This window comes from Rhinopithecus roxellana, chromosome 8 (assembly GCF_007565055.1).
Source record: "Rhinopithecus roxellana isolate Shanxi Qingling chromosome 8, ASM756505v1, whole genome shotgun sequence".
Classification (NCBI taxonomy): Eukaryota; Metazoa; Chordata; class Mammalia; order Primates; family Cercopithecidae; genus Rhinopithecus; species Rhinopithecus roxellana.
The window spans coordinates 95858602-95885788 of record NC_044556.1 but is presented as its reverse complement, the minus strand read 5'-3'; the positions used below and the strand labels follow the sequence as shown (position 1 = coordinate 95885788).

At 39.0% G+C, this 27187-nt stretch overlaps 1 protein-coding gene and 1 long non-coding RNA gene across 2 annotated transcripts in view; one reads left to right on the top strand and one right to left on the bottom strand.

Moving 5' to 3' along the window:
• The window catches only part of TSNAX (translin associated factor X), a 38994-nt gene extending 20777 nt beyond the window's left edge, over positions 1 to 18217 (bottom strand). Inside the window, exons 1-4 of the mRNA XM_010374058.2 lie at positions 17948 to 18217; positions 17411 to 17515; positions 9839 to 9953; positions 4599 to 4729 (exon numbers count right to left, since the gene is read on the bottom strand). Coding sequence (XP_010372360.1) covers positions 4599 to 4729; positions 9839 to 9953; positions 17411 to 17515; positions 17948 to 17963 — 367 coding nt within the window. The 5' untranslated portion in view covers positions 17964 to 18217. The remainder of the gene's footprint in view (positions 1 to 4598; positions 4730 to 9838; positions 9954 to 17410; positions 17516 to 17947) is intronic.
• On the top strand, positions 18211 to 25062 carry LOC115899098. The gene is made up of 3 exons (XR_004058728.1): positions 18211 to 18345; positions 20449 to 20526; positions 24924 to 25062. It is a non-coding gene; the product is annotated as an uncharacterized LOC115899098 (long non-coding RNA).
• Positions 25063 to 27187: the final 2125 nt, after the last annotated feature.

The window sequence follows — 27187 nt, the reverse complement described above, 5'->3', positions numbered from 1 at the left end:
TTTCTATTACACCAAAAGAACATCAAATTACCGTATCAGGCAGAGAAAAAGTAACTATTCATCAAACATATTTTGTTTTCCTTGGCTTGCACAGAGACCATATTTCCCATTCTTCCTTAAAGCTGGTGTGGCCATGTGACTAGCCAACAAAATGTAGGCAGAAGTGCTCTATGCCACTTCCAGGGCTGGTGCATAAAATCCTCAGGCACCATCCCCAACTCCTCCCTTTTCCACAATCTGTCAGCTATATGTTGATGCCCTGGCTGATCTTGGAAATCATGTACTGGTAACAGCAGAGCCCCACAGAGCACGGATCTGTGAATAACTAAGTGGGCAGAGCACACTCATACCACCATCATAAAGCCTGGTCTTCAAGAGAGAAAGATACAATTTCTATTTTGTTAAGCCACTGCAACGTCACAGTTTATTAATCTGCTTCTGCACTTAGCTTTACCCTAACTAACCAACATCTCTGGTACTTCTCTCTTAATCTCACTCATTAACAGACAAATTCAATTTTTAGCTATATTATTCCATCCACTACACTCTTCCTACTGCTACTCCAAAAGCTTACAGAGATTTGTATCATAGTTCATTTTTCCAGTGAGCACTCACCATTTTGCAATATGCTGAACCTACATCTAATTTCTCTATACCGCTATAGCTTTGGAACTTCCCTAAACATTAATATTGATCCTATTCCTGCTAGTATATCTAAGAAATAGCTCCTGGAAACATGCTTTCTTTTGGAAGAAACAAAAAACAGTAAAAATATAAACTCATGAAAGCAAATCATCAGATAAAGCATATGGCTGGGGAAAAAAAGCCTTTTAAAATTGGTTTTGTTCTTCATTCTTTCAACATTTATATTTACGGATACTTGTTAGGTATCTGGGATATATAAAGTGAAAAACAGGAATGAAATCTTTGTAGAGATTTACAGAGTCTACATTCTAGTAAGGGAAAGAGAGAGAATGAAGAAATATATAAAGAGATTACACGTTGGAAGTTGAGAAGCGCTATGAAAAAAAGGGCCACAGTGTGTGCTGGGTGTATGAGGAAAACCTCAGTATTTGGGGTAACCAAAGTAAAGCCTTTACTAGGAGTTAGGTTGTAAAGTCAAGAGATAAATGAAATCCATGTAGGAAGAAACCAATGGTACTACCACAGGCTAGCTTATGACCCTGAGCGTAACTTGTGAGCCTCAATCTCCCCACTTGTGAAGCGGTAAAAATATCTATGATTTAGAGGTATTGCAAAAACCTATGAGATTGTGAATATAAAGAATAGTGGCTAAAAACATATCTTAACTGGCCCTAAACATCCACTTTACCCATCACTCACATTCTTGGATAAAAGAATTAAAATATTAATTAGGATATAAACTTAGTTTGGTGTAACGAAATGTCTCAAAAAATGACAATTCTTACCATTATCAGTGATATAAACTAAAGAAAAAAAACAGTATTTTTTCTCTGAAATGGAGGACATTTCCCCCACAACTGTTAATTTTTCAACAAGAGGGGAAAAAAAAATGGCAGGACACAAATTTTTTTTAAGTGACTTATTTCAAGCAACTAATTATTTGTTCATTTGTTTAACCATCCCTTGGGACAATCTGTAATCTACTCTGATAAGAAATGTGTAGAAAACAGACCTGACGTTGTGTTGTTGTTCAATTATTAAGATACTCAAAGTTTGAGCTCACACAAGTATCCCTTAGGGAAATGCTCTGCGTGCCATTAGCACTATTCTTAATGAGGAAAAGCACAGAACTCCTTTAGTTCATTGCCAGAATTGTTTTATCTTCAAGTCAAAAGAACAACTATTTGGAGTAATACCAAAACAAGCATTTAACAATTACAAGCAGCAAGCTATTCATAAGCATCATATTGTTAATGCTAATCCAATTATAAATAACCTTATTTTATCAAAAAAAAATCTGTCGGCAAAATTTTCAGTCCTAGACACCTCTTTACTTGACCGCTTTATTTCTTAACTTTAAGAAAAAACATCTTTATTGCTTCAATTCAAAGAACCTTATTTTAAAGACTTTTTACAGAAAACATAAAGAAAATCCTTCATTATTTTAATCCATGAGTAAGTTATCTTCAAAGAAAACTTACAAATCATAAACGAAGGCCTAAAAGAGATCACTGGGCTTATAATAATCCTCAATGATACAGTGAAGTAGGAAAATTTGAAGATGGATCATTCCCATTTTATTAATGTCCTATCTTTCCAAGAGTACAGCACTTCCTTCCTGAATTAGGAAATACTCTACTGAGTATTTCCCTCTCCGCTTTTTCTCTCCATTTCTCTGTTCTGTAAGACAATGTATAGCTTTCTAGGTTGCTTCTGGTATCATTATGTATATGGTCTTCGCCCTTATTTAAACTCTTTATCTTTATACTTCACTGATGCATGAGGATATACAAAATAGAACTATGGGCCAAATACAGCAAATCTGCAATGTCCAATATGTCCCACAGGTATTTGGGGAACTTGATGTTGTCACAATTAGTAGAGCCTAATCACGCACTAATAAGGAACTGAGAAGTTTAAACATGAAAAACATCATTTTCACACGAGGACCAACATTGTGGGGAAAATATATGAATTTTTATTAAAATACAAGTTTTACGCAGATTGAAGTCCAAAGTGAGAACAACGGTGATCAGCTTTTACTATATTTATTAACTGTCATGAATTTTTGCAAGATAGGCATACTACATGATGATGTGATAGAAAAAATGATAAAGATTATGGAAGTTATTCAAACTCTTGCCTTCAGTCAAGCAGGTTAATAAGATACTTAGGAAAAGCTGTAGAATTGGATTTCTGTTTAATACAGACATTTAGACTGTACTGCTGCTTTAGTTCAAGCACTTTCCAGAAACTAAGAGACCTAACTTGGTCCCCCACCACCACCAACACTGCCACTCAGTAGCCCTCAAGATTACACATGCATACCTAACTTATGTATAGCAGAACTACTCTGTCTGAAATATTTTCCTGCTATGAATCTATCTGTAGTATCGTCACAGCTACTATTATAAAGATATTCTCGTGTTTTCTGCTAAGCTTGATTTACCTTTTACTTCACCCTTCTTCCCACCAATACTTCTGATCTTCTCTCCCACTGCAGCCAAACCTGTCACACTTTACAGGTTGTGTCACTTTACAACAAACTAAATTCATGAAGTCATCTTTATTATGTGTGCTGTTATTAAAAAAATCAAATAAACTCCTAATATTAATAAATTATGATGGCAGACTGTATTTCACTTGGTAATGTTATAATGACTCCTCACAGACTGTTTTACACTTCAGTTTCCAAATGCACCCACGGTTTTAACTAATGTATGCTGGTACTTTCTCTTACCCATATTAGAAGACATTTCAACATTTCTGAAAAAACAAGTGCTGAAATTATAAACGTTTAGGCTAAAACTGGATATACATATTAAGCACATACCAAATAAACTCATTTCCCAGTCTTCCTGCAAATCTTAGGGTACTGATACTGAGCATTCCTAATCCAAAAATCCTAAATCCGAAATGATCCAAAATCCAAAACGTTTCGAGTGCTGCCACGATGCTCAGAAGAAATGCTCATTGGAGCATTTCAGATTTCTGGATTAGAGATGCTCAAGCAATAAACTGTGAATATTTCAACACTCGAAATCTGAAACACTTCTGTTCCCAAGCATTTTGGATAAGGGATACTCAACCTGTATCTGAATTATCTAGTATCTGTCCTATCAATGAACCCACATCAGAAAAAGAAGGAAGAGGAAAGAACCAAGCACTTTATACATTTATTCAATTTATTTGAAAATAATGATAACTACCAAGATCTAGTATACCTTCAAATTTTTTTCTTTTTTGAGATGGAGTCTTGTGCTGACATCCAGGCTGCAGTGCAGTGGTGCAATCTCAGTTCACTGCAACCTCCACCTCCCGAGTTCAAGCAACTCTCCTGCCTCAGCCTCCTGAGTAGCTGGGATTATAGGCGCCCGCCACTGCACCTGGCTAAGTTTTGTATTTTTAGTTGAGTTGGGGTTTCACCATCTTGGCCAAGATGGTCTTGAACTCCCGACCTCGTGATCCATCGCCTTGGCCTCCCAAAGTGCTGGGATTATAGGCGTGAGCCACCATGCCCGGCCTACCCTCAAATTTTTTTTAATGAATAAAACACCCAGATATGGAGTCACATTATGAGATATTTGGGTACATTTTCTTTCGAGAACCTATTTGAAATGGAAACTTAGAGCCACCAGTGAGATTTACTTGTACTTGGAAATGAGATGTGCCCTGTCTGAACACATCCTACATGCTCAAGAATAGAGTTCATCCTATTAAATCTGTGTTCTTAAATACTTTATTAAAATCAATCAATGACTATTACTACACTGTTAAAAAAAAATAAAGCCAACTTGCCTTTGGATTACTTCTATATTACTACAAAGTTGCAGTTCTTTAAAACCAGTATTATTATTTCATCAGGTGTCACTTAAAATTCATTCAACTCACATGTTAATCATGTAGCACACTATTTAAAATATTTATTACCCCTGAAACAAACCTAGACTTACCTGTAGTAATGGCTCGATGGAATTGATGCATATCTTCCCCTGATAGTTCTTGGGCTACCTGGAATATCTTTTGTCTGACACCATCCAATTTAATTTCTGATTCAGTCAATATATCTTCCATATCAGGAGCACTATGATCAAGATATTGGGAACTTTTAGAACATCAGACGCTTTAATAGTGAAAAACTAAAATAATCTAATTATCAACATAGGGCTAAATATTGTATGCATTCAGATACGTCTAACTCAAAACTATTAATAGTATGGAAAACATAAAAGCACTATTAACACACTGTTAACTGAAAAAAGAATACAAAAAATTATACGTGTAATATAATTAAGAAAAATTTTGTTCATAAAAATATGACATATGGATAGACATCTGCTTTCAGTAAAGGGCAGAGTAACATGGACTGGATTTATCCTCCCACCTTAAACAACTAAAAAGAAAAAATAAATACAGAAAACAATGGTTACAGACACTGGACTACAGGCAGCCTGGAGCAGTGATCCCTGGGGAAAGGGAGGAGCACAACATATACCCTCGGACTGCCTCATCTTATTGCCTGGAAAGCTTCCAAGTGACAGTACAGAGACAGGAAACTTAGGTGGAGCCTGGGAGTCAGTCTGAGTAGAAAAGGAGTTGGGAGTTGTGGGGGATCAAGACAGCTAAAATTTGCAGAGCAGAGTAACAATGAGGAGAAAGCTGTATAAACAGAGAGCTTCAGAGATTTATAGAAGCAACCTTCTCAAATCTTCAGTTGAGTACTGATCAGTGCAGGCATGCGAGGAAACTACCTAAGGCTGGAAAAAGAATTGCCCAAAGTGAGCAGGCAGAACAATCCCCTTAGTTCACAGAGCCAGAAAGAATTTATTCATCATCAGCAGACTGACACTACAAAAAATATTAAAGGAAGTTCTTTAGGCGAAAGGAAAATGATACCAGATAAAAATCTGAATCTATACACAAAGGAATGAACATTTACCAAAAATGGTAAATGTGGATAAACATAAATATTTTTCTTATTTTTAAATCATGCTGTTTAAAGTAAAAATCAGTGGAAACAACAAAAGTAGAAATAACATGAATCATAACAGTAGCATAAAAGGCCAAGCTAGTAGAGGGGAAATGGAAAAGGAAGTATAAGACTCTTATACCATATGCGAAGTGATAAGTAAATAGTCCTTACTTTGCATGGTACTGTGTTGACTGAAACTCAGGCACATCAACACTGTGACCTTTATCGGCAAAGTAACTGTTACCAAAAAATCATGCAAAGTGAAAAGATTCTTATATGCATAAATTTTAGTAAACACAGTATTGTACAAAGTGAGAATGGTTGAAAATAAGATGTATATTATAAACCATAAAACAATCACTACAAAAATTTTTTAAAAGGCATACCTAATAAGCCTACAAATAAGATAAAATGGGATCATAAAAAATTATCCAAAATAAGGCAGGAAGCAGAGAATAGATGGTAGATTTAATTATAACCATACCAATAACTACATTAAATGTAAACAATCTAAACACCTGCACTAACAAGCAGAGATTTTCAGAATGGATTTTTAAAAAGCAAGAAACAAGAAATCCATGTTAAATATAAACACAAATAGATTAAAAATAAAAGGATGAAAAAATACACATTCTGATAACAATCAAAAGAAAACAGGAGTAGCTATATTAACATCAAACTTTGGGCAAAGCCTATTTCCAGAGATACCATCATAATGATAATGGGTCAATTCATTAAATGCATAACAATCCTAAATATTAATGTACCAAATAAAAGAGCTTCAAGATACTTCAAGGAAAAACTGATAGGACTTCAAGGAGAAAGCCAAATCTACAATTATCGTCAAGAGATGCCACCCTCTTTCTCTCTCTCACTAACTGACAGAGCAAGTATACAGAAAATCGAAAGGAAATAAGTGACGCAAACAACACTATCAACCAATCTGACTTAATACACCTAACAATAGCAGAATACACACTTTTCAAGTGTACACACAACATTTACCAGACAGACCATATCCTGGGTCAAAATTAAGGCTCCATAAATTTAAAAGGATTCAAATTATAGAAAGCATGTTCTCTAACCATATGAAATTAAATTAGAAATCAGTATCAGAAAGTTGTCTGGAAAACTCCCAAAATATTTGGACACAAAATAAGATACTTAAATTACTCTTGGGTCAAAGGTGAAATCAAAATGAAAATTAGCACCAATAAATTTCAAAACTTAAGAGGAAATGGCAAATTCCTTTAAAGACACAAACTACTGAAGCTCACTGAAGAAGAGTTATGTCTATCAAAGTAGTTTTGTAGTTAAAATACATGAGGTCTTCTCATTAACAGTTTTTCAGATATACTGTGACTGGCTCATTTCTTTCATAAAGTTTTTTTTTTTTTTGAGATAGAGTCCCATTCTGTCACCCAGGCTGCAGTGTCATGGCACAATTCTGAGTTCAAGCAACCTCCACCTCCTGAGTTCGAGAAATTCTCCTGCCTCAGCCTCCCAAGTAGCTGGGATGCCACCACACCTGGCTAATTTTTATATTTTTACTAGAGATGGGGTTTCACCATGTTGGCCAGGCTGGTCTCAAACTCCTGACCTCAACTGATCCGCTGCCTTGGCCTCCCAAAGTGCTGGGATTACAGCCGTGAACCTCCACACCCAGCCTCTTTCATAAAGTATTTTTACTTTCCTCAAGTTTCTAATGTTTCTAAAGTTTCTCATTTTTCTGAAGTTTCTTATTTTTCTGAAGTCTATTATTTTCTCAGTTTACTAGTCAAAACTGTATGAACAGTATGATCTCAACTATGGTAAAAAATAGTGCACAAAATAAGAAATCTGCTAGCTGATAGAGGCTAACTTTGGGTATTACAGACTGATTTGTCTCATTAAGTATCTTTTCTGTCATTTGTAATTTTTCTAAAGCCTACCACTTTCTAAGTTTACTATAATGAGCATTTATTATTTTTTGGTGGAAAAATATTTAAAAGTGGACCTCACACAGTAATGTAGATTTTTCTAAAATATTAAGGTCTCCTGTCATATTCCTATTACAGGTTGAGCATCCCTAATCTGAAAACCCAAAATCCAAAATGCTCCAAAATCCAAAACTTTCTTAGCAACAACAAGACACTCAAAGGAAATGCTCACAACAGCACTTCAGATTTCAGATGTCCAGATTAGGGATGTTCAGCCCATACATTATCTGCAAATATTCCAAAATCCGAAATCCAAAACACTTCTAGTCCCAAGTATTTAGGATACTCAATCTGTATGTTTTTCTTTATATTATTGCTTTTATTATTTATATTACTGCTGAATATTGATGGCAATTGTTTTAGAATTGCAATAGGTACAAAAAAAAAAGTGTCTATAATTAATCAGAACAGCATTGCTTCTTTCGATAATACAAGCCTTACTATGTACAAGCTATCTAAGAACGATATAAGAAAACAAGCAAAAACTAATTTTACAGAGTCAGGTAAGAAAAAGAAAATGTTAACAGTGCCATATTTCAATAAATCTACGTATGGCAAATTAGATTCCATTTAATGAAATAAAAACTAAAACGTGAGAATTATCTTAAAAGTTTCATGTCACTGAATGGAATACTTCAGTATCTTTTTTTTTTTTTTTTGAGACAGGGTCTCATTCTGTTGCGCACGCTGGGGTACAGTGGCACAATCATGACTCACTGCGCCTTGACCACCTGGGCTCAATCAATCCTCCTGCCTTAGCCTCGTGGGCAGCTGGGACTACAGGTGCATACCACCTTCCCCAGATAGTTTTTTGTATTTTTTGTAGAGATGGGGTTTCATCATGTTGCCCATACAGGCGTGAGCCACCATGCCCAGCCAATAATATCTTCAATAATGAAAAGCTAATAAATTCTATTTGGTCTTCCCTACATTCTCTCTATGATATATAGTATAAAGCCAACCACAGCTACCCTTCTGGAGACATCTGGAATTTGTAACAACAATCCATCTTCAGAAGCTGGGGAGTTGTAGGGTAGATACTCTTCTACCTCTAGTGAAAGAGAAAGGCAAAGGAATCAGGTCAAATGAATTATGAAGCAAACAAAGCAGCAAAGATGGAAGATGGAGATACTCAGCTGCTCATAAAATAGTGCCGAATCTTGAGAAGTTCTAATTTTTCTGAAGGCTACTATTTTCTCAGTTTACTAGTCAAAACTGTATGAACAATATGATCACAACTATAATAAAAAATACTGCATAAAATAAAAAATCTGCTAGTTGATAATGGCTTTTTGTAATTTCCCTGCTCTGCTTAGACTAGTTTTAGTTTCTTTTACTTGCAATCATGAAGTCTATCAAATATACAAAGCCTGCGTAGAAAAATAAAGTCCTAGAGAAAAAAAATTTACACAAAAGTCACAAAACTGAAAGAAGAGGAACTTTCAAAAAAGGATTTAGTAGTCAACAGTATCACATGCTACAAAAATGTAAAATAAGAAAACAGAGACTTAATCATATGAAGGTAACAAGGGCGTTTCAATAATTGAGGCAGAAAGCCAGATTGCAATGAGTTCAAAAATGAATGAGAAAATACGTTATGCAGATTTTAACATTTATGTAATATTAAAATTTTCATGCATATCATCCAAATAAAGTTTAATGTGACAGGTTCTAACAATCAAAATATTTAATATATTTTCACAGATAATAGTTATATCTTAAAGAATAATCTTAACAGAACACAAAATTCTTAGCTGCTCTGAAAGTAAGAATTTTTCTTTCCTATTTTTAAGTCCACCCAACCTCTACAGACTTTTTTTTCTTTCAGACAGGGTCTGGCTCAGTCGTCCAGGCTGGAGTGCGGTGGTGCCATCTCAGCATACTGCAGCCTCTGCCTCCCAAGCTCAAGTAAGCCTCCCACCTCAGCCTCCCAAGCAGCTGGGACCATAGGTATGCATCACCAATCCTGCCTAATTTTTTTATTTTTAGTAGAGACAAGGTTTCACCATGTCGCCCAGGCTGGTTTCAACCTCCTGAGCTCAAGTGATCTGCCCATCTTGGCCTCCCAAGGTGCTGAGATTACAGGCGTGAGCCACCACACCCAGCTGAGACCTATTTTTATTAAAATATTAACTCTTAAGTTGTACCTGCTGCTGATGTCTTCTAATCCTCACATTCAAAGTCACAGAATCCTCTAATAGCTAGTATCAAACTGTAATAAATTTTAAAGATGCTTACTCACCTTGTAATCCTATGGAGGAGAAAAATTGTCCTTTTACTTTCAACAGTTATATCCCGACTAAGTTTCACAAGTCTCTCATATTTGTCATGCCTTGCATCAAGTTCCTGCTGAAATACTAAAAACACATTATTATGATCATAAGTATGTATATTCTATACTCAAAGCCTACCAAACAATATTTTTAAGATGTATGTTACATAGGCTGGGCATGGTGGCTCACGCCTGTAATCCCAGCACTTTGGGGAGCCGCAGTGGGTGGATCACGAGGTCAAGAGATCAAGACCATCCTGGCCTATGCAGTGAAACCCTGTCTCTACTAAAAATAAAACAATTAGCTGGGCATGGTGGCACGTGCCTGTAGTCCCAGCTACTCAGGAGGCTGAGGCAGGAGAATCGCTTGAACCCCGGAGACAGAGGTTGCAGTGAGCGGAGATCGAGTCACTGCACTCCAGCCTGGCAACAGAGAAAGATTCCATCTCAAAAAAAGAAAAAAGAAAAAAAAAAAAAGATGTCACAATGTAAATGCAGATGACTGCAGTCACCTGACTTCATTCAGAAGTAGAACACGATGGTAATGACACTAATTCTCAAAACACAAAAAGGTGAACATTATAAACAATCTCTAGCACCTACTTACTCCAGTGTTAATTGTCAAATATCCTAGATATACATCACTAACAGTGCTATAAAGTACCTCAAGAGGTCCACATAATGTTCACAGATTTCTAAACCTGTAAAACTATCTACTAATTATTTCTGTAAATGCCAACAACACAGAGCAGCTCACATACTCCTGAATCCTTGAAGATTTTCTAAAAATCTGTCAATTGTAATAAGGTAGCACATGTATATTAAAATGAACATGAAACCAATTTCTTAAAAGTGAATGCCACAGTATGTGAATTATATCTTAATTTTTTAAAAAGCTACCAAATTATGAATATCATATTTAAATATTAAGTAAAAATCTAGTTAGCCCATTTATTTTAGAAAGTACATAGTCTCAAATTCACTTTGTTTTACCACATAGTAATATTGCATACATAAGCATAATATACTTGAGAAATATTTTCAGAAAGATTAGTAAAGAGGAAAAATGACTAAAAATAGACAATCACTGAGTTAGTTTTGTTATAACTAGAGAACTAGATCATAAAGTAGTTCTGCAATCAACAGAAAGCTGTGGCAGAGTTCATCTGAAAATGATCAGTAAGAAACATCGAAATGTAATTAGGCTGGAAAAAAGTCAGCTGAAAATTGAGTTAGGATGTTAGAAATCTAGGAAAAGAACTGAAACTAGGAGAAAATGAAGAAGAGTTCCTGAGATCAATGAAAGGCTGAATACAGGCTGTGGTGTCCAATTCTTATATACTACCTTTGAAGACTCAACACTTCCACATAGAAATTAATCTTCAACCTGTCAAATTGTTATGGACACAAATCTCTCATAACATAATATTACATGAAAAAAAGATTTCCTCCCTACTTTTATACATCCTTTTCCTTACAGAACAAAACATTTTCACAATTCTAACATGTCTTGCCTTCAGGAAATTTTTCACACGTTTGCCTCCTTAAATGTCAGCACTTTGATTCCTTATACCGATTTCTCCTTACCCGTATTCTATCAGCACTTAATGCTGAATGGAATACTTTTATCTATATCTATTACATATAATTGCCAATCTGCTTACTTTTATGCTAACTTAAGTTTCATCTATTCTGCTTAATTTTAGTCTTGAATACTGAGACTCAAATAATTTTACCTCGGTAAACTTTTTACAGAAAGCCTAACTTGAGACTGCCAAACAAAAACAGTGTTTTAAGTTTTTTAAAATAACAAAAAGCTTTCATCATAACACTATCAGATGTTTCAGCCTCAAAATTTTTTCCTTACTAAAATTCTTAACAATTAACAAAATAATTACTTTATTATTGTTTAAAAGACTACACCTAAAGTTTTGTGAATAATATACTTAGAGCAAAAGGTATTAAATAAATTTAACTGAAGGAAAACTGTTCACCTTTTCTAGAACACAAAGCTATATGTACAGAACATTTTATATACCTAACATTTAATAAAACAGTACAACAACTTGGAGTCTACATAAAGATTACATTACCTATGGGAAAAATAACCTGCAGAATCTAGAATCTTTTCATAAATTCATGCCTCTTAACACACTAAACTGCCTCATGTCCTGCCCTTAGCTCGTGAGCCAGCCAGACTATGTCTTCTTGCTGGTCCCGATTCTAAGCTTGCACCTTTCTTGATGCCTCTATTTTTGCTACTGCCTCTCTAGAACACTATTCCCTCTCATCATCTCACATTTCACTTTCATCATTCAGATAGCATTCTGCTCAAGGACTGCTTAAGAATCACCTGTCTCCCTCCTCCCTTACTCTCCATTCCTTACCACGCTTCACTGATTTACATTTATCCTTTGCTAGCTAAAATTATATTGTTATTTATTTGTAAATGTGCTTGTTTCACCACTGTATCAGAGCACAGATCCATTGTCTAGCAGCATATGTTCATAAAACATTTCCTGATTGAACTGCTTGTTGAAGTCATAAGCAGTATAACATACTGGGTAAGAGCATGTGTTGTAGTTTGAGATAAACATACCAAGGGTATGCAATCTCCTGGGAACTAAGAAATTGTTGAAAAGGAACTGCAAATCCATGTGCCCAATAAGCACTGCCCCTAACATGGAATAATGCCTTATTATTTTGCTGCTTAGCTATTACTTTTTCAAATGTATGCTAATGCAGTTGGAATATAAATTACTCATAATAGTAATATAATTTTATAAAGCACTGTTGAATCTGTCTTATTAGCTTCATTACTGTCATCCAAATCTAAGTCACCTTACTATTACCTCTAAGTTACCTTACAAACACCTTACTGTACCCGAACTACAAAATAGTCTCTTGTCTGGTCTGCCTCTGCCCACCTTGCCTTTCTATAGCTGCCAGAGTGACATTTCCCAAAAATTTAGTTTTTAAGACTCTCTAATGACTCTGCATTATATTTTACAAACTCCAAACTCCTTATGAAGCCTTACATTACTTGGTCCCTTGCAATACCCCCCAAAAGAACAAATCATCATTTATGTAGTATTCCAGCCAGGGATGCATAATCTGAATCTAATCATAAGAAAATATTAATCAAATCCAAGTTGAGGAATGTTCTATTAAATGAGACCTATATTCTTCAATCAATATCATTGTCATGAAAGACAAAGACTGAGAAAATGTTCCAGATCACAGAAAACTAAAAAGAGACATTACAGTGTAACGTGATCCTGTTCTAGATTATTGGACTAGAGAGAAAAAAAGCTAGAAGGAACCTTATTGAGACAATTGCCAAAATAAGCACTGTAGATTAAAGTACTGTGACAGTGTTAAATCTCCTGAAATTAGTAACAATACTATAGTTATACATGAGAATAGTCTTCCTAGGAAACATTCTGAAGTATTCACAGGTAAAGGGGTACGATGAATGCAACTTGTTCTTAAATACTTCAGAATAAATGTATGTTTAGACATATAAATTTACATATAGAGAGAGAATAATAAAGCGAAAGTGGCAAAATGTTAAAAATTGGTCAATCTAAGTCAAGGCTATATAGAAGTTCTTTGTAGTATTTTTCCAACTGTATAAGTCTTCCAATTTTTTAAATAAATTTGAGGTTACTTCAAAATAAATTTAAAAAGAGACAGTATTTCTTTACTCAGATGATTCAACAACAGAATATTCATCTGATAACTCCTTTTAATGCAATTAGCTCAAACTTTGAGAGCAAAGTGGTTGCTCGGACATTAAAGATCCTGGGTTTAAGTTTGAGCTGAACAAACTATACTATCTCATGAAATTTTGTCTGGAAGCTAGTGATTCTCTAAGACTTTTTGGGCTGAGTGCAATGGCTCACGCCTATAATCCCAGCACTTTGGGAGGCTGAGGTGGGTGGATCACTTGAGGTCAAGAGCTCGAGAACAGCCTAGCCAATATATAGTGAAACCCCATGTGTACTAAAAATACAAAAATTAGCCAGGCATGGTGGCACAGGCCTGTAGTCCCAGCTACTTGGGAGGCTGAGGCAGGAGAATCACTTGAACCTGGGAGGCGGAGGCTGCAGTGAGCTGAGACTGCACCACCGCACGCCAGCCTGGGCGACGGAGTGAGAGTCCATTTAAAATCTCCTCTGACAGACCTGGAGGCTTTTATGTTAAACTTTTCCAAAACATTTGGTAAATCTTATGAAAGGAAAAAAAAGGGAAATGATTTTAATTTTCTTAGAATACAAATGGCTAGAAAGCAAAAACAGTCTGTACCTAAAAGTACTGTCTCTATATGTAAGAAAGCAACTATTATTCAGTTTATAAAAACGAAGAGAATAAAATCATCTTATTTATTTCTGAATTACGTAAAAATCAAAAAGACTCTAATAATTAAAATATTTGCTCCTTTAAATATAGGTATGCCTTAACTTGGTTTTACCACTCAGTCTCACAATGGGAATACTATACAAGTTGTAAAAAATGAACTGAGTAAACAAAAGATTATCACAAAATGACATTTTATGTCATTATTAATATATTAATAATATATTAATAATATAAACATCTCCAAAAAAAGAAACTTGGACTTTTTTTTCAAGTTTATTAAAATTTTTTTTCCTTGTTCTTTGTCTTCCTGCTTTTCCACCTTTACTGGGGTATAACTGACAATTAAAAATTATAGGGCCAGGCATGGCTGATTATGCCCGTAATCCCAACACTTTGGGAGGCCAAGGGGGTGAGATCACTTGAGCCCAGGAGTTCGAGACCAGCAGGGGCAACATAGTGAGACCCTGCCTCAACAAAAAAAATCTAAAAACTAGCCACACGTGGTGGCACATGCCTGTAGTCCCAGCTACTTGGGAGGCTGAGGTGGGAGGATCACTTGAGCCCAAGAGGCTATGCTTGCAGTGAGCGAAGATCACACCACTGCACTTCAGCCTGGGCCAGGGTGAGGCGTCATCTCCGAAAAAAAAAAAAACAACTGCGTGTGGAGAGCGATATACAGATATATATATGTAGTATGTGACACTTTGATATAAACTGTGAAATGATTACCACTATCAAGCTAATTAAAATAGCTATCACATCACACAGTTAGCTTTTTTTTCCTTTTGAGTCAGGGTCTCCATTGCCCAGGCTAGAGTACAGTGGCCCTAATCACAGCTCATCGCAGCCTCAAACTTCTGAGTTCAAGCAGTCCTCCTGCCCCAGCCCCTCCAGAGTAGCTAGGACTAAAAGCATACTACAGGTGCATGCCATCATGCCCAGTGAATTGTGGTAAAAACATTTAATCTACTTACTTGGCAAATTTCAAGTATAAACTTTCTGAATTTATCAAGCTCTATATATTGAAATACCCTTAAACCACTTAACTCTCTTAATAACGCCTTTATTTCCAAAGTCTTTTCACTGCACTGCCCCACATGTTGCCTGGCCTATAGGAAACACTCAATCATGTATACTGCATGAACTGAAAAAAAGAGAACTTAAACTATTAACTAAATTAGTAGCTGACAAGGACTTAAATATATCTAGTCTTTTATTACTAAGGTAATAATTAGGCCAGAATTAAGATAATCAATATGTATTATTTATTATGGCTACATTAATGACCACTGTAAGTCAGATACTATGAACATAAAGTTAGATAAGGTACAGTTCCTATCCTCAAGGAGCTCAGTCCTATATAAGGGACAGAGATGTAAACAAATAAAATGTAATCATGCTATTAACAAATATATGTAAAAAATGTAGGAAAGCAGAAACCACGTTTCTTGTTCACTACTAATACATGCTAGAACATAGCAGATACTCAATATTTCATGTTGGTCACCAAGTCGGCTTCAGAGAAAAATCAGAACGGGTTCACAGGAAAGAAGCTACTTGACCTAGGTCTTAAAGAAAACTGTAGTTCAGGCCAGGCGCGGTGGCTCATGCCTGTAATCCCAGCACTTTGGGAGGCCTGAGGCAGGCAGACTGCTTGAGATCAGGAGTTCAAGACCAGCCTAAGCAACGTGGCAAAACCTTGTCTCTACAAAAAAATTTTTTTTAATTAGCCAGGCATGAGACAGAGTGAGGCTCTGTCTCAAAAAAAAAAAAAAAGAAAAGAAAATTGTAGTTCAGCAGACAGGTAATGAGGACACCACCTTAGAAGCAACTCCACCTTCTTTTTCTTTTTTTTGAGATGGAGTCTCACTCTGTCGCCGGGTCTGTAGTGCAATGGCGCGATCTCGGCTCACTGCAACCTTGGTGTTTCCAGTTCAAGCGACTCTACTGCCTCAGCCTCCCAAGTAGCTGGGACTACAGGCGCCCGCCACCACGCCCGGCTAATTTTTTGTATTTTTAGTAGAGACATGGTTTCACCATGTTGGCCAGGCTGGTCTCAAACTCATGACCTCGTGATTCACCTGCCTCGGCCTCCCAAAGTGCTGGGATTACAGGCGTGAGCCACCACGCCCAGCCGCAACTCCACCTTCTGTATCCGTATGCTCTTTATTCAATTACAGCCAGCTGTCTTAAACTTCTGAAGATCACAGTAGATACTGTGGTGGTTTTAAAATATATCCACAAAACACCTGAGACTCCTTCCTCCAAAGGGTAGGACATAATTTCCTTCCCCTTCAACGTGAGACAGTTTTTAAAACTGCCTCCCTTCTAATAAATAAAATGTGACAAAAATGACAGTGTCTGATGTTTAAGATTAGGACATAAGGAAATTGTGGTTTCCTCCTTGTACTCTCTCTGAAGGAGACCAGATGCCACACCAAAGGACACCCAAGCAGCACAAGTTCATGTGGACAGGAAAAGAGAGCTGGTTGCAGGCAAAAGGCCTGAACTATCAACAGCTGTGGATCCTTCAGCCCCAGTCAAGGTTTCAGGTGATTGCAAATTGGAATCAACCAGCTAAGCCCTTCCCAGATTCCTTAATCACAGAAATGTAAGGTACAGGATAGTGGATAAGAGGGGGACAAAAGGAAGAGAACTTTGTTTTACGTTTGTTTTGAAATGAGGAATAACTTGTCCAAGTTAATATGCTGAGAAAAGGGGACTGTGAAAATTTGTGTATATAGATACACAAGATTTACTAATAGATACAAGCTCCCATTCTGTGCAAAGTGTTACAGTTAAAACAAAGACACCATCCTTGTCTTCAAGCCTAGCAGAGGATACACACTAAATGAAAATATATTTTAGCATATAACAGATAAATAAATATTATCAGGTACACAACTCGAGTATGTGACATGTCTAATATTAATTAGCTAATGTTCACTGTTTCTTGTGTTTAAGTCATGTTTACCTGATTACTAATATTAACATTTCTCTTAATGGGACATAAAAGTAAAGGCCTTTGTAATCCAGACTTTCAGGGTAGTTCTAGCACCATCACAAAACTTTCAGCTAAAGTTTCACATCTAAATTCTTAGGGACTGTTTTCTTGCGCATAACCATGGCTAAATAATTTTGTTCTCTCCCCTTCATCAACTTACATTGCAGAGAACTTACATTTAAAGGCCAACATCACGGGTGAAGATGAATTAACATCCTTCCCTTCTCTTCTTTGGTTATGTGGGAAATTGTCATGCTTCCTTTTCCTGAACCCTCCTGATCCTTATATAGAGAAGAAAAAAAGTTAGAGAGGGATCTTCCATCCCCAAGAGTTTGCAAAACAGAACATAGGCAAACCTCCTCCTTGCTTTAAAACCAGACACGCACAGGGCCCTCGCCTTAGAGGCTTTCTCTGCAGACTGACAGAGACGCTGCCCAGGCCTTTCCATGCAAACCATCCAAGCTTCCACCAACTGGTGCTATGATCTGACATTACAGTAATTACTCAACTAGAATAAAATCACACCTCAAAGATTTAATAAAAAAGGAGGTGTAAACAGGGCCAGTCTGGCCGGGGAGAGAACCAGAGCTGCCGCCTCCGAGTCTGCAAGGCACGAAGGCATCCTTCAAGAGTGAAAAGGGGAAAACTGCATAGAAAGACTGGAGAACCTCCCCCTCTGAATACATAACGCCCCGTGTTGTTGAGGATGCCACCTTCTTTGTTGCTCATGTCGTCACAGCCTACGGTGAGACGAGCGGAGACTGAAGGACCAGGAGCCAGAGGAGTGCGCGAGGTACAGGCCAAGCGAGCCTGGGAAAACAGCCGGCGGAAGAACGCTCCGCAGCCGGGCGACTACAAGGCAGTGGCCGGAAGTCTCCCGTCGCGTACTTCCGGCCTGCGTCCGGTAGGAGCGGAGGGAGACCGCTGCTGCTGGCTCCGCGCCCCGCGTGGTCCAGGGACGCCCTCGACTGTGTATTATCGCGGCCGCCCTCTGCTATGCCTGAAGACAAAAACTACTCTACACGACACAGAGCATGTACTGTTAATAAAAAGACGATGCGTCCTACTGGAACTGAGATCTGTGTGATCGTGGGAAAGCGACGTAAAAAAAGTACGTAATTTTTTAATGAAGGCACCTTCGGGACACCTTACCCTTCCCTCAGCGGGGGCCCAGCTTTTCGCGCGGTGCATCGTGGGGGTTGTAGTTCGTCCGCGGGAGCAGGCCCTCTAGTGCCCCGGGCCAGGGTTGGAGAAAGAAGGGAGGCCTCCCTGGAGCTCCCTCGGAGCACGTGGGAAGGTTTTTTTCAGGATCCAGGCAAAACCTTACACAGCTAGGAGTTTTTTAACTTTCCATTCCTGGCAGTGAGGCCAGGAGCTTTAAGTGATGGAAATATGAGAATCGATCAGTGGATGGTGTTGGTACTGTTTTCATGAAGATCAAGCCTGCCCTTCGGGTCTCCCTCCTCCCCATTGGCTCTCAGGAGCCAGACAGCCTGTGTTCAGTTTGCCTCCCAGAGTGGTTGTGTGACCTTGATGAAGCATGCAATTTCTCTGCCTCAGTTTCCTTATCTGTAACATAGGGATAGAATACCTGCCTTGTAGCGTTATTTGAGGATGAAAGGAGTTAAGGCTCACGAAGATGCTCTTTCACATATAACTGCTCAATTAAATATTAAATATCATACTCCTCTCCCACACAAACAAAATGAAAAGATAATAGCAGGTGTATTCCACTAAACTGTGGGCCTCCCATTATGGGCAGGTACTGCCATATCTAGATTTTGTTCCCCAGCTAGCCCCAGTGCTTTTCAGCGCTGTGGTCCGGCCCCATGTAAGCCTCCGTCAACGTTTGTTGAAGAATCACGTTCCTGGTGTGTCCAGAATTGGTGGGTTCTCGGTCTCACTGACTTCAAGAATGAAGCCGCAGACCCTTGCGGTGAGGGTTATAGTTCTTAAAGATGGTGTGTCTCAAGTTTGTTCCTTCAGACATTCAGATGTGTCTGGAGCTTCTTCCTTCTGGTGAGTTCCTGGTCTCACTGACTTCAGGAGTGAAGCTGCAGACCTTCGTTTGCCGTGGGTGTTACAGCTCATGAGGCAGCATGAATCCAAAAAGCAACAACAAGATTTCATTGCAAAGAGAGAAAAAAACAAAGCTTCCACAAGACAGAAGAGAACCTCACCTCGGGCAGCCTGCTTTTATTCCCTTATCTGACCCCACCCACATCCTGCTGATTGGTCCATTTTACAGAGAGCTGATTGGTCCATTTTGACAGAGTGCTGATTGGTGCATTTACAATCCTGCATTTACAATCCTCTAGCTAGACAGAAAAGTTCTCCAAGTCCCCTCTAGGTTAGTTAGATACAGAGTACCAATTGGTGTATTTACAAACCTTGAGCTAGAGGCAGAGTGCTGATTGGTGTGTTTTCGATCCCTCAGCTAGACATAAAAGTTCCCCAAGTCCCCACCAGCCCAGCTGACTTCACCCAGTGGATCCTGCACCAGGGCTGCAGGCAGAGCTGCCCGCCAGTCATGAGCAACACCTGCTCTCCTCAGCCCTTGGGCAGTCCATGGGGCTGGGCGCCATGGAGCAGGGGGTGGCGCCCATCCGGGAGGCTGGGGCCGCAGGGGAGACCGCGGCGGAGGGGGAGCCTGGGCATGGCGGGCTGCAGGTCCTGAGCCCTGCCCCGCAGGGAGGCAGCTGAGGCCCGTTGAGAATTTGAGCGCAGCGCCCGGGGTGCTGGGAAACCAGGCACAACCTCCGCAGCTGCTGTTCTGGGTGCTGAGCCCCTCACTGCCCTAAGCTCGCGCCCACCAGAACTTCCGCTGGCCTGTGAGCAGCCCCAGTTCCTGCCCGCGCCTCTCCACATCTCCCGGCAAGCAGAGGGAGCCGGCTCCCGCCTCTGCCAGCCCAGAGAGGGGTTCCCACAGTGCAGTGGCAGGTTGAAAGGCTTTTCAAGCACCACCAGAGTGGATGCCCAGACCGAGAAGGTGCCAAGAGCGAGGGCTGCTAGCATGTTGTCACCTTTCACTGGCGTCAGGACGGGTAACTAGGTGGCAATTCAGCACCGTCTAGAGAGAAACTTAGCCCAAGGCTTGGTAAGTGGGATACCCTAGGCCTAGTAGAGAAAACACAAGTACGTTTTAAGCTTTCTCTAAATAACCTCTATATTGTAGTCATGTGTTGTATACAGTCTTTTCTCCTTGTTAATTTAGGAACAAAGGAACAGTAAATGAAATAACTTGGCTAGAATATGGCAGTAACTACAAGGCACGTTCTGCTCTGGCACGAAGGTAACCACCACTCATACCTCTGCAGCTTTGGGAATACGTGAATTAACTAAGCAGATTCCTTGAGGATAAAGTAGGCTCCTGGGGACCTTGCTTGTTGGGCTACTTGCTTTGTGGATGTTGAACAAATAATTGTCATGAATTTGAGTGACGTCTCATCTACCAGTGGTCCCCCTACTCTGATTAGAAATGACTTGATCATGCCAAAAAGAAAAAAGACAGCTCTGATACAAATCTAGCCATTTTAATAGGACTCCCTCTAGATCCAAGGAAGCCAGTACTTATGAACATTTTCAGAGTCAATACTTACTTTACCGTACCATAGTTGAGGAAAAGGGTATTTTTCCTAACTCTCCTGGAGTAGCACATCCCAAGATCTCAACTTTCCAAAGCCTGGATCAACTATATTTCTTTTCTTTCTCCAGCCACTACTGCCCTAGCCTGTTCAACTACAGCTATGTTACCTGAACTGCTTTCCACTCTTTCCCATAAATATGATGATTAGAACACTACGTTTCATAACCTATAATGACTTCTGAAAGTATTTAAAGGAGGTGAATCCCAGGAGCACTTTCCCAACACTTATTTGCATATGCATTTACCCCAGGCTTCCCCAGGTGTCCCAACTTGTAGCTACTCATTTGTCAGGAAATAGATTTCAATGTCCGTAACAACCTGCATCCCTACTCTGTCTCCTTGTTTTATTGCTTCAGATGAAAACACATAGTTTTGGTACTTGGCAAAACAGTTTTTTGTTTGTTTTTTAAAGGAAGACTACCACCCCAAGTCAGGGAGAGGAAGGTAAAGATTTTTAGTAAGATCTTATCTCTGATGTTGATTTTACTTGCCTTTTTTTTTTTTTTTTTTTTTAAACACAGTTTCACTCTGTCATCCAGGCTGCAGTCCACGGCTCACTCACTACAACCTCGACCTCCTCGGGCTCCAGTGATCCTCCCACCTCAGCCTCGCAGGTTGTTGGGACTACAGGCGCATGCTACTATGCATGGCTAATTTTTTTTTCTCTATTTTGTGGAGACAGGGTTTCGCCATGTTGCCCAGGCTGGTCTCAAACTCCTGGGCTCAAGTGATCCACCTGCCTAGGCCTCCCAAAGTGCTGGGATTACAGTGAGCCCCTGTGCCTGCCCTCCAGTTGCATTCTAATTGCCTATATTTGACTCTGAATGAAGCTCTAAGCCTTTCAATTGCATGGTTGTTATTCAGTTCATAAATCCTCTCATTGGTCACCGTTAGATTAAGAGAAAAATTGCATATCAAAACTGGTTTGGGAGGCCAAGGCAGGTGGATCATTTGAGGCCAGGAGTTTGAGACCAGCCTGGCCAACATGGTGAAACACTCTCCTAAAAAATACAAAAATTATCTGGGTGTGGTGGCATGTGCCTGTAATCCCCAGAGGCTGAGGCAGGAGAATCACTAGAACCCAGAGGGTGGAGGTTGCAGTAAACCCAGATAGCGCCACTGACCTCCAGCCTGGGCCACGGAGCAAGACTTCACCGCAAAAAAAAAAAAAAAAAAAAAAAAAAAAAAAACTGGTTTTGGATATTGAAAGAAAATCATATAATCGAGTAAAGAGAAGAAGATAATTAAGAGATTATCTGTTTCAGCATTTCCCTTATTTAGTTATTACATAAATAACTAAATCCTGGGGTAGAAGAGATCATGGGGAATTGTAAGAAGCTGGAGTTTCTGTTTTTTAAAAGATAACCATAATATTTTAAAGATATCTATGGGATCCAGAGTGGTATTGTGAAGTGTACACATTACCTTTATGGTGAATAAATTCAAAGATTTATTTTTCAAGCAATGCTAGGATATAGTAGGAGAAAATGATGTTCCGGTTTTATAACACAAGAGAGAGAAGCAGATATTAAAGAAGAGTGATGGGTAAAACCACAATGAGATATCACTTCAAATCCACTAGGATGACTATATTTAAAAAGAAGAGAGAAAATAATAATTGGTGAATATATGAAGAATTGGAACCCTGATCAATTGCTGGTAGGAATGTAAAATGGTACAGTCACTATAGAAGACAATTTGGCAGTTCCTCAAAGAGTTGGACGTAGAATTACCATATGACCCAGCAATTCCACTGTTAACTATTTACCTTGAACACAAATGTTCATAGCAGCACTACTCACAATAACCAAAAAGTAGAAATAACCCAAATGTCTATCAGTAGATAAATGGATAAATAAAATGATATATCATTTGGCAATAAAAAGGAATGAAATACTATTTATGCTGCAACGTGGATGAAACTTGAAAACATTATGCAGAGTGAAAGGAGACAGTCACAAAAGACCGCTTATTATATGATTCCATTTAATACAAAGTGTCCAAAATAGGCAAATCTATAGATAGAAAGTAGATTCAACTAGTAGTTGCCTAGGGCTAGGGGTCATGGAACAGTGAGGTAGAGGGGTGACAGCTAAAGGATGTGGGGTTTCTTTGTGAGGAGATGGAAATGTTCTAAAATTGACTAGGGTGATGGTTTCACCTATTTGTGAATATACTAAAAAGTATTGAATCAGTTAGTTTAAATGATGAGTTACATGTGAATTATATTTCAGTGAAGCTATTAGAATAAATTTTTTAAAGTGTTGGGAAACATTCCTTTCAAGTCTTGTAAATATATTGTAAATATATGTAAAGTTACTATATACATGTAAATATATAGATAATTCAGTGTTATTAAGGAAAAGCATTAAACAATATAGCTTAAGTTTATTTTTATTTTTATTTTTGTATTTATTTTGAGATGGAGTCTCACTCTGTTGCCCAGGCTGGAGTGCAATGGCACCATCTTGGCTCACTGCAACCTCTGCTCCCCGGGTTCAAGCAATTCTTCTGCCTCAGCCTCCTGAGTAGCTGGGATTACAGGCATGTGCCACCATGCCCAGCTACTTTTTTGTGTGTGTGTATTTTTAGTAGAGACGGCGTTTCACCATGTTGGTCAGGCTGGTCTCGAACTCCTGACCTTGTGATCCACCCACCTTGGCCTCCCAAAGTGCTGGGATTACAGGCATGAGCTACTGCGCCTGGCCAGCTTGTTTATTTTTAATACTCCATAATAAAAAAGTATATAAGTACTTTATAGGTTTAACAATATTTCAACAAATATTTCTGTGCCTGGTTTATGACTGACAATGTGATTGGTGCCATACAGGATGCAAACATTGACTATCTCTACTTCTCCCATTCTTCTTGATCTATCTCTAATCAGGCTTTCACCCCATCGCTTCTCAGAAACTGCTCTTGTCAAAATCTAGGGATTTTGCAATGACTTCCGCATTGCTAAATCTGATCGTCAATTCTTACTCCTCATCTCACTTGACCCTGAAGCAGCATTTAAAACAACTGTCATTCCCTGTGTCTAGAAACCACATTCTCTTGACTCTCCTTCTATAATACCTCAGTAGCCACTTCTTCCCAGTCTTTTATGGTTTCTCTTCACCTCCCCAAACACTGAATTGCTCCAGAAGTCCTCCTCTCTTCTCTGTTACACTTATACTGCCTTGTTGATCCCATTCTTATGGTTTTAAATGCCATCTATAATCTGACAATTCCCCCACTTTATATCTTCAGTTCAGAGAACTCATATATCCAGTCCAAACTCATATCAAATTACCTATTTACTATATTCTCTCTTTTTTTTTTTTTGAGACGGAGTCTCACTCTGTCGCCCAGGCTGGAGTGCAGTGGCGTGATCTCGGCTCACCTCCCAAGTTCACACCATTCTCCTGCCTCAGCCTCCTGAGTAGCTGGGACTACAGGTGCCCACCATGATGCCGGGCTAATTTTTTTGTATTTTTTAGTAGAGACAGGGTTTCACCGTGTTAGTCAGGATGGTCTCGATCTCCTCACCTCGTGATCCACCCACCTTGGCCTCCCAAAGTGCTGGGATTACAGGTGTGTGCCACCGCGCCTGGCCTATATTCTCTTGAGTGTCTAACATGCTTCTCAAAATTAACATGTCTAAAACTGAACCTAACCATCTTCCAATACCTACTTCTTCAGCAGTGTTCCCTATTTCAGTTAATTTATATTCTTCCAGCAAATCAGACTAAACACTAGAGTCATCTTTGACTCCTCTCTTTCCTATTCCATATCCTATTTTCTATGGACTGAATTGTGACCACCCTCCCGCACAAATTCATGTTGAAGCCTAACCCTTAGTGTGACTATATTTGGAGACAGGGGTTTTAGGAGATAAGTAAGGTTAAATGAGGTCATAAGAGTGGTGTTTTGATCTATTAGGATTGGATTGGTGGCCTTATAAGAAAAGATCTCTTTCTCTGTCCGTGCACCAAGGAAAGGTTTGATCCATTAGGATTGGTGGCCTCATAAGAAAAGATCTCTTTCTCTTTCCATACACCAAGGAAAGGCTATTTGAAGACAGAGCAAGAAGGTGGTTATCTACAAGCCAGGAAGAGAGTCCTCACCAAAACACAACCATGCTGGTACCCTGATCTTCAACTTCCAGTCTTGAGCTGTTGAGAAAATAAACTTTTATTGTTTAAGCCACCCAGCCTATGGTATTTTGTTATGGCAGCCTGAGCAGACTAAGATACTTTTTATTACCAAAATCCTTTTGGATCTACCTTAAAAACATATTCATATTACAACCAGTCTCCCCAAATTCTGTTAGTCCTTTAACTCAAGTTACTATCATCTCTCACTTGAAATAGAGCAATAGCCTCCTAACTATATACAGATGTCAATCCTCCTCATTGAGATGCAGTCCATTTCCTCCCTTGAAACTGGGCTGGCCTTTTGACTTGCTTTGACCAATAGAATTTGAAGAAATGATTCTGAGCCAGTTCCAGGCCTAGCCCTTAAGGAGACTTGACACTTTCTACTTTAGCTCTCTTGGATCTTTGAGCCACCACATGAGGAGTCTGATTACCCATTCACAAGTGAAGCCTAAACAGCCCCTGTTCCTTCCAGACAACCCACCTGAGGCACCAGACACATGAGTGAAGCCATCTTGGACATCCCAGTCACAGCCAAACTCACTCCTGAGTGCATCTGCATGATGAACCCAGCAATCCCCACCATGGAGCAAAGGATCCATCTAGCCAACCCAAAGAATCATGAAAAATAATAAATTGTTTTAAAGTTCTTCAGTTTTGGGATGGCTTGTTATGCAATAATACATAATTGATACACTGGTCTCCCACTTTCAAGTTTGATTAACTTTCAGCTATTTTTCCACATAGCAGGCAGAGTGATTCCATTAAAACATACATCAGATAATGTCACTGCACTAAGTAAACTCTACAAGGACTCTCATCTCCCTCAGAGTAAAGGTCACAGTTGTTACAAGGCCCTACGTAATGTGGCCCTCACCACCACTCCATTACCTTTTTCTTATCTACTATTTGCTAACTTCGCTTTGTCGTCTTTTCTGTTCTGAAACAGGCTAGGCATGGTCCTGCCTCAAGGCCTTTGCACCATCTACTCTGTCTGCGTGGATTGTTCTTCCCACAGATTTCTTGCTCCCTTCTTCCTTCATGAAGAAATGTCATGAAATGTCCTTCCTTCATGAAATGTCACTTTCTCATTGAGGCCTTCTGTAGTACCCCAAATAATGGCCCCCAAAGATGTCCACATCCTTATCCCCAGAACCTGTGAATGTGTTATCTTAATGGCAAAAGTGACTTTGCAAATGTGATTATATTTAAGGATCTTAAGGTGGAGATTATCCTGGATTATCCAGGAGGGCCCAATGTAATCACAAGGCTCCTTACAAGTGAAAGGGAGAGACAAGAGAGAGAAGGAGATGTCATAATGAAAACAGATCCAAGTGATGAGATTGCTGGCTGGGGTGGAGGTGGAGGGGGTACAATCCAAGGAATGCAAGAAGCCTCTAAAAGCTAGGAAATGTCAGGACACAGATCCTCCCCTAGAACCTCAGGAAGAAACCCAGGTTTACGGACACCGATTTAAACCCAATAAGTCCCTTTTCTGACTGCTGACCTCCAAAATTCTAAGATAATAAATTTGTGTTACTTTAAGCCAACTGAGTTTGTGATAATTTGTTATGGCAGCAATAGAAAACTAGCACACCTTCCTAGCCATCCTATCTAAAATGGCAACCCATGTCCTTCCTGGCACTTCCTATCTGCCTTCCATATTTTCTTTTAAATCATATATACAGTATATTTTATTATTTTACTTACTGCCTTTTCCACCAGAAAGTAAGCTCCATGTAAATAGGGATTTGTCGGTTTTTTTCTTTGCAATATCTCCACTGCCTAGGATAGCATCTGTACATACTGCACACTCAGTACACATTTGTCGAATGAGGACGGGCGTGGTGGTTCACACCTGTAATCCCAGCACTTTGGGAGGTCAAGGCAGGTAGATCACCTGAGGTTAGGAGTTCGAGACCATCCTGGCCAACATGGTGAGACCACATCTCTACTAAAAATACAAAAATTAGTTGGGCATGGTGGAACGTGCCTGTAATCCTAGCTACCTGGGAGACTGTGGCAGGTAAATCACTTGAACCTGGGAGGCGGAGGTTGCAGTGAGCCAAGATTGTGCCACTCCACTCCAGCCTAGGCAACAGAGTGAGACTGGTTCAAAAAAAAAAAAGAAAAAGAAAAAAAACCACATATTTGTTGAAAGAATAAATGAA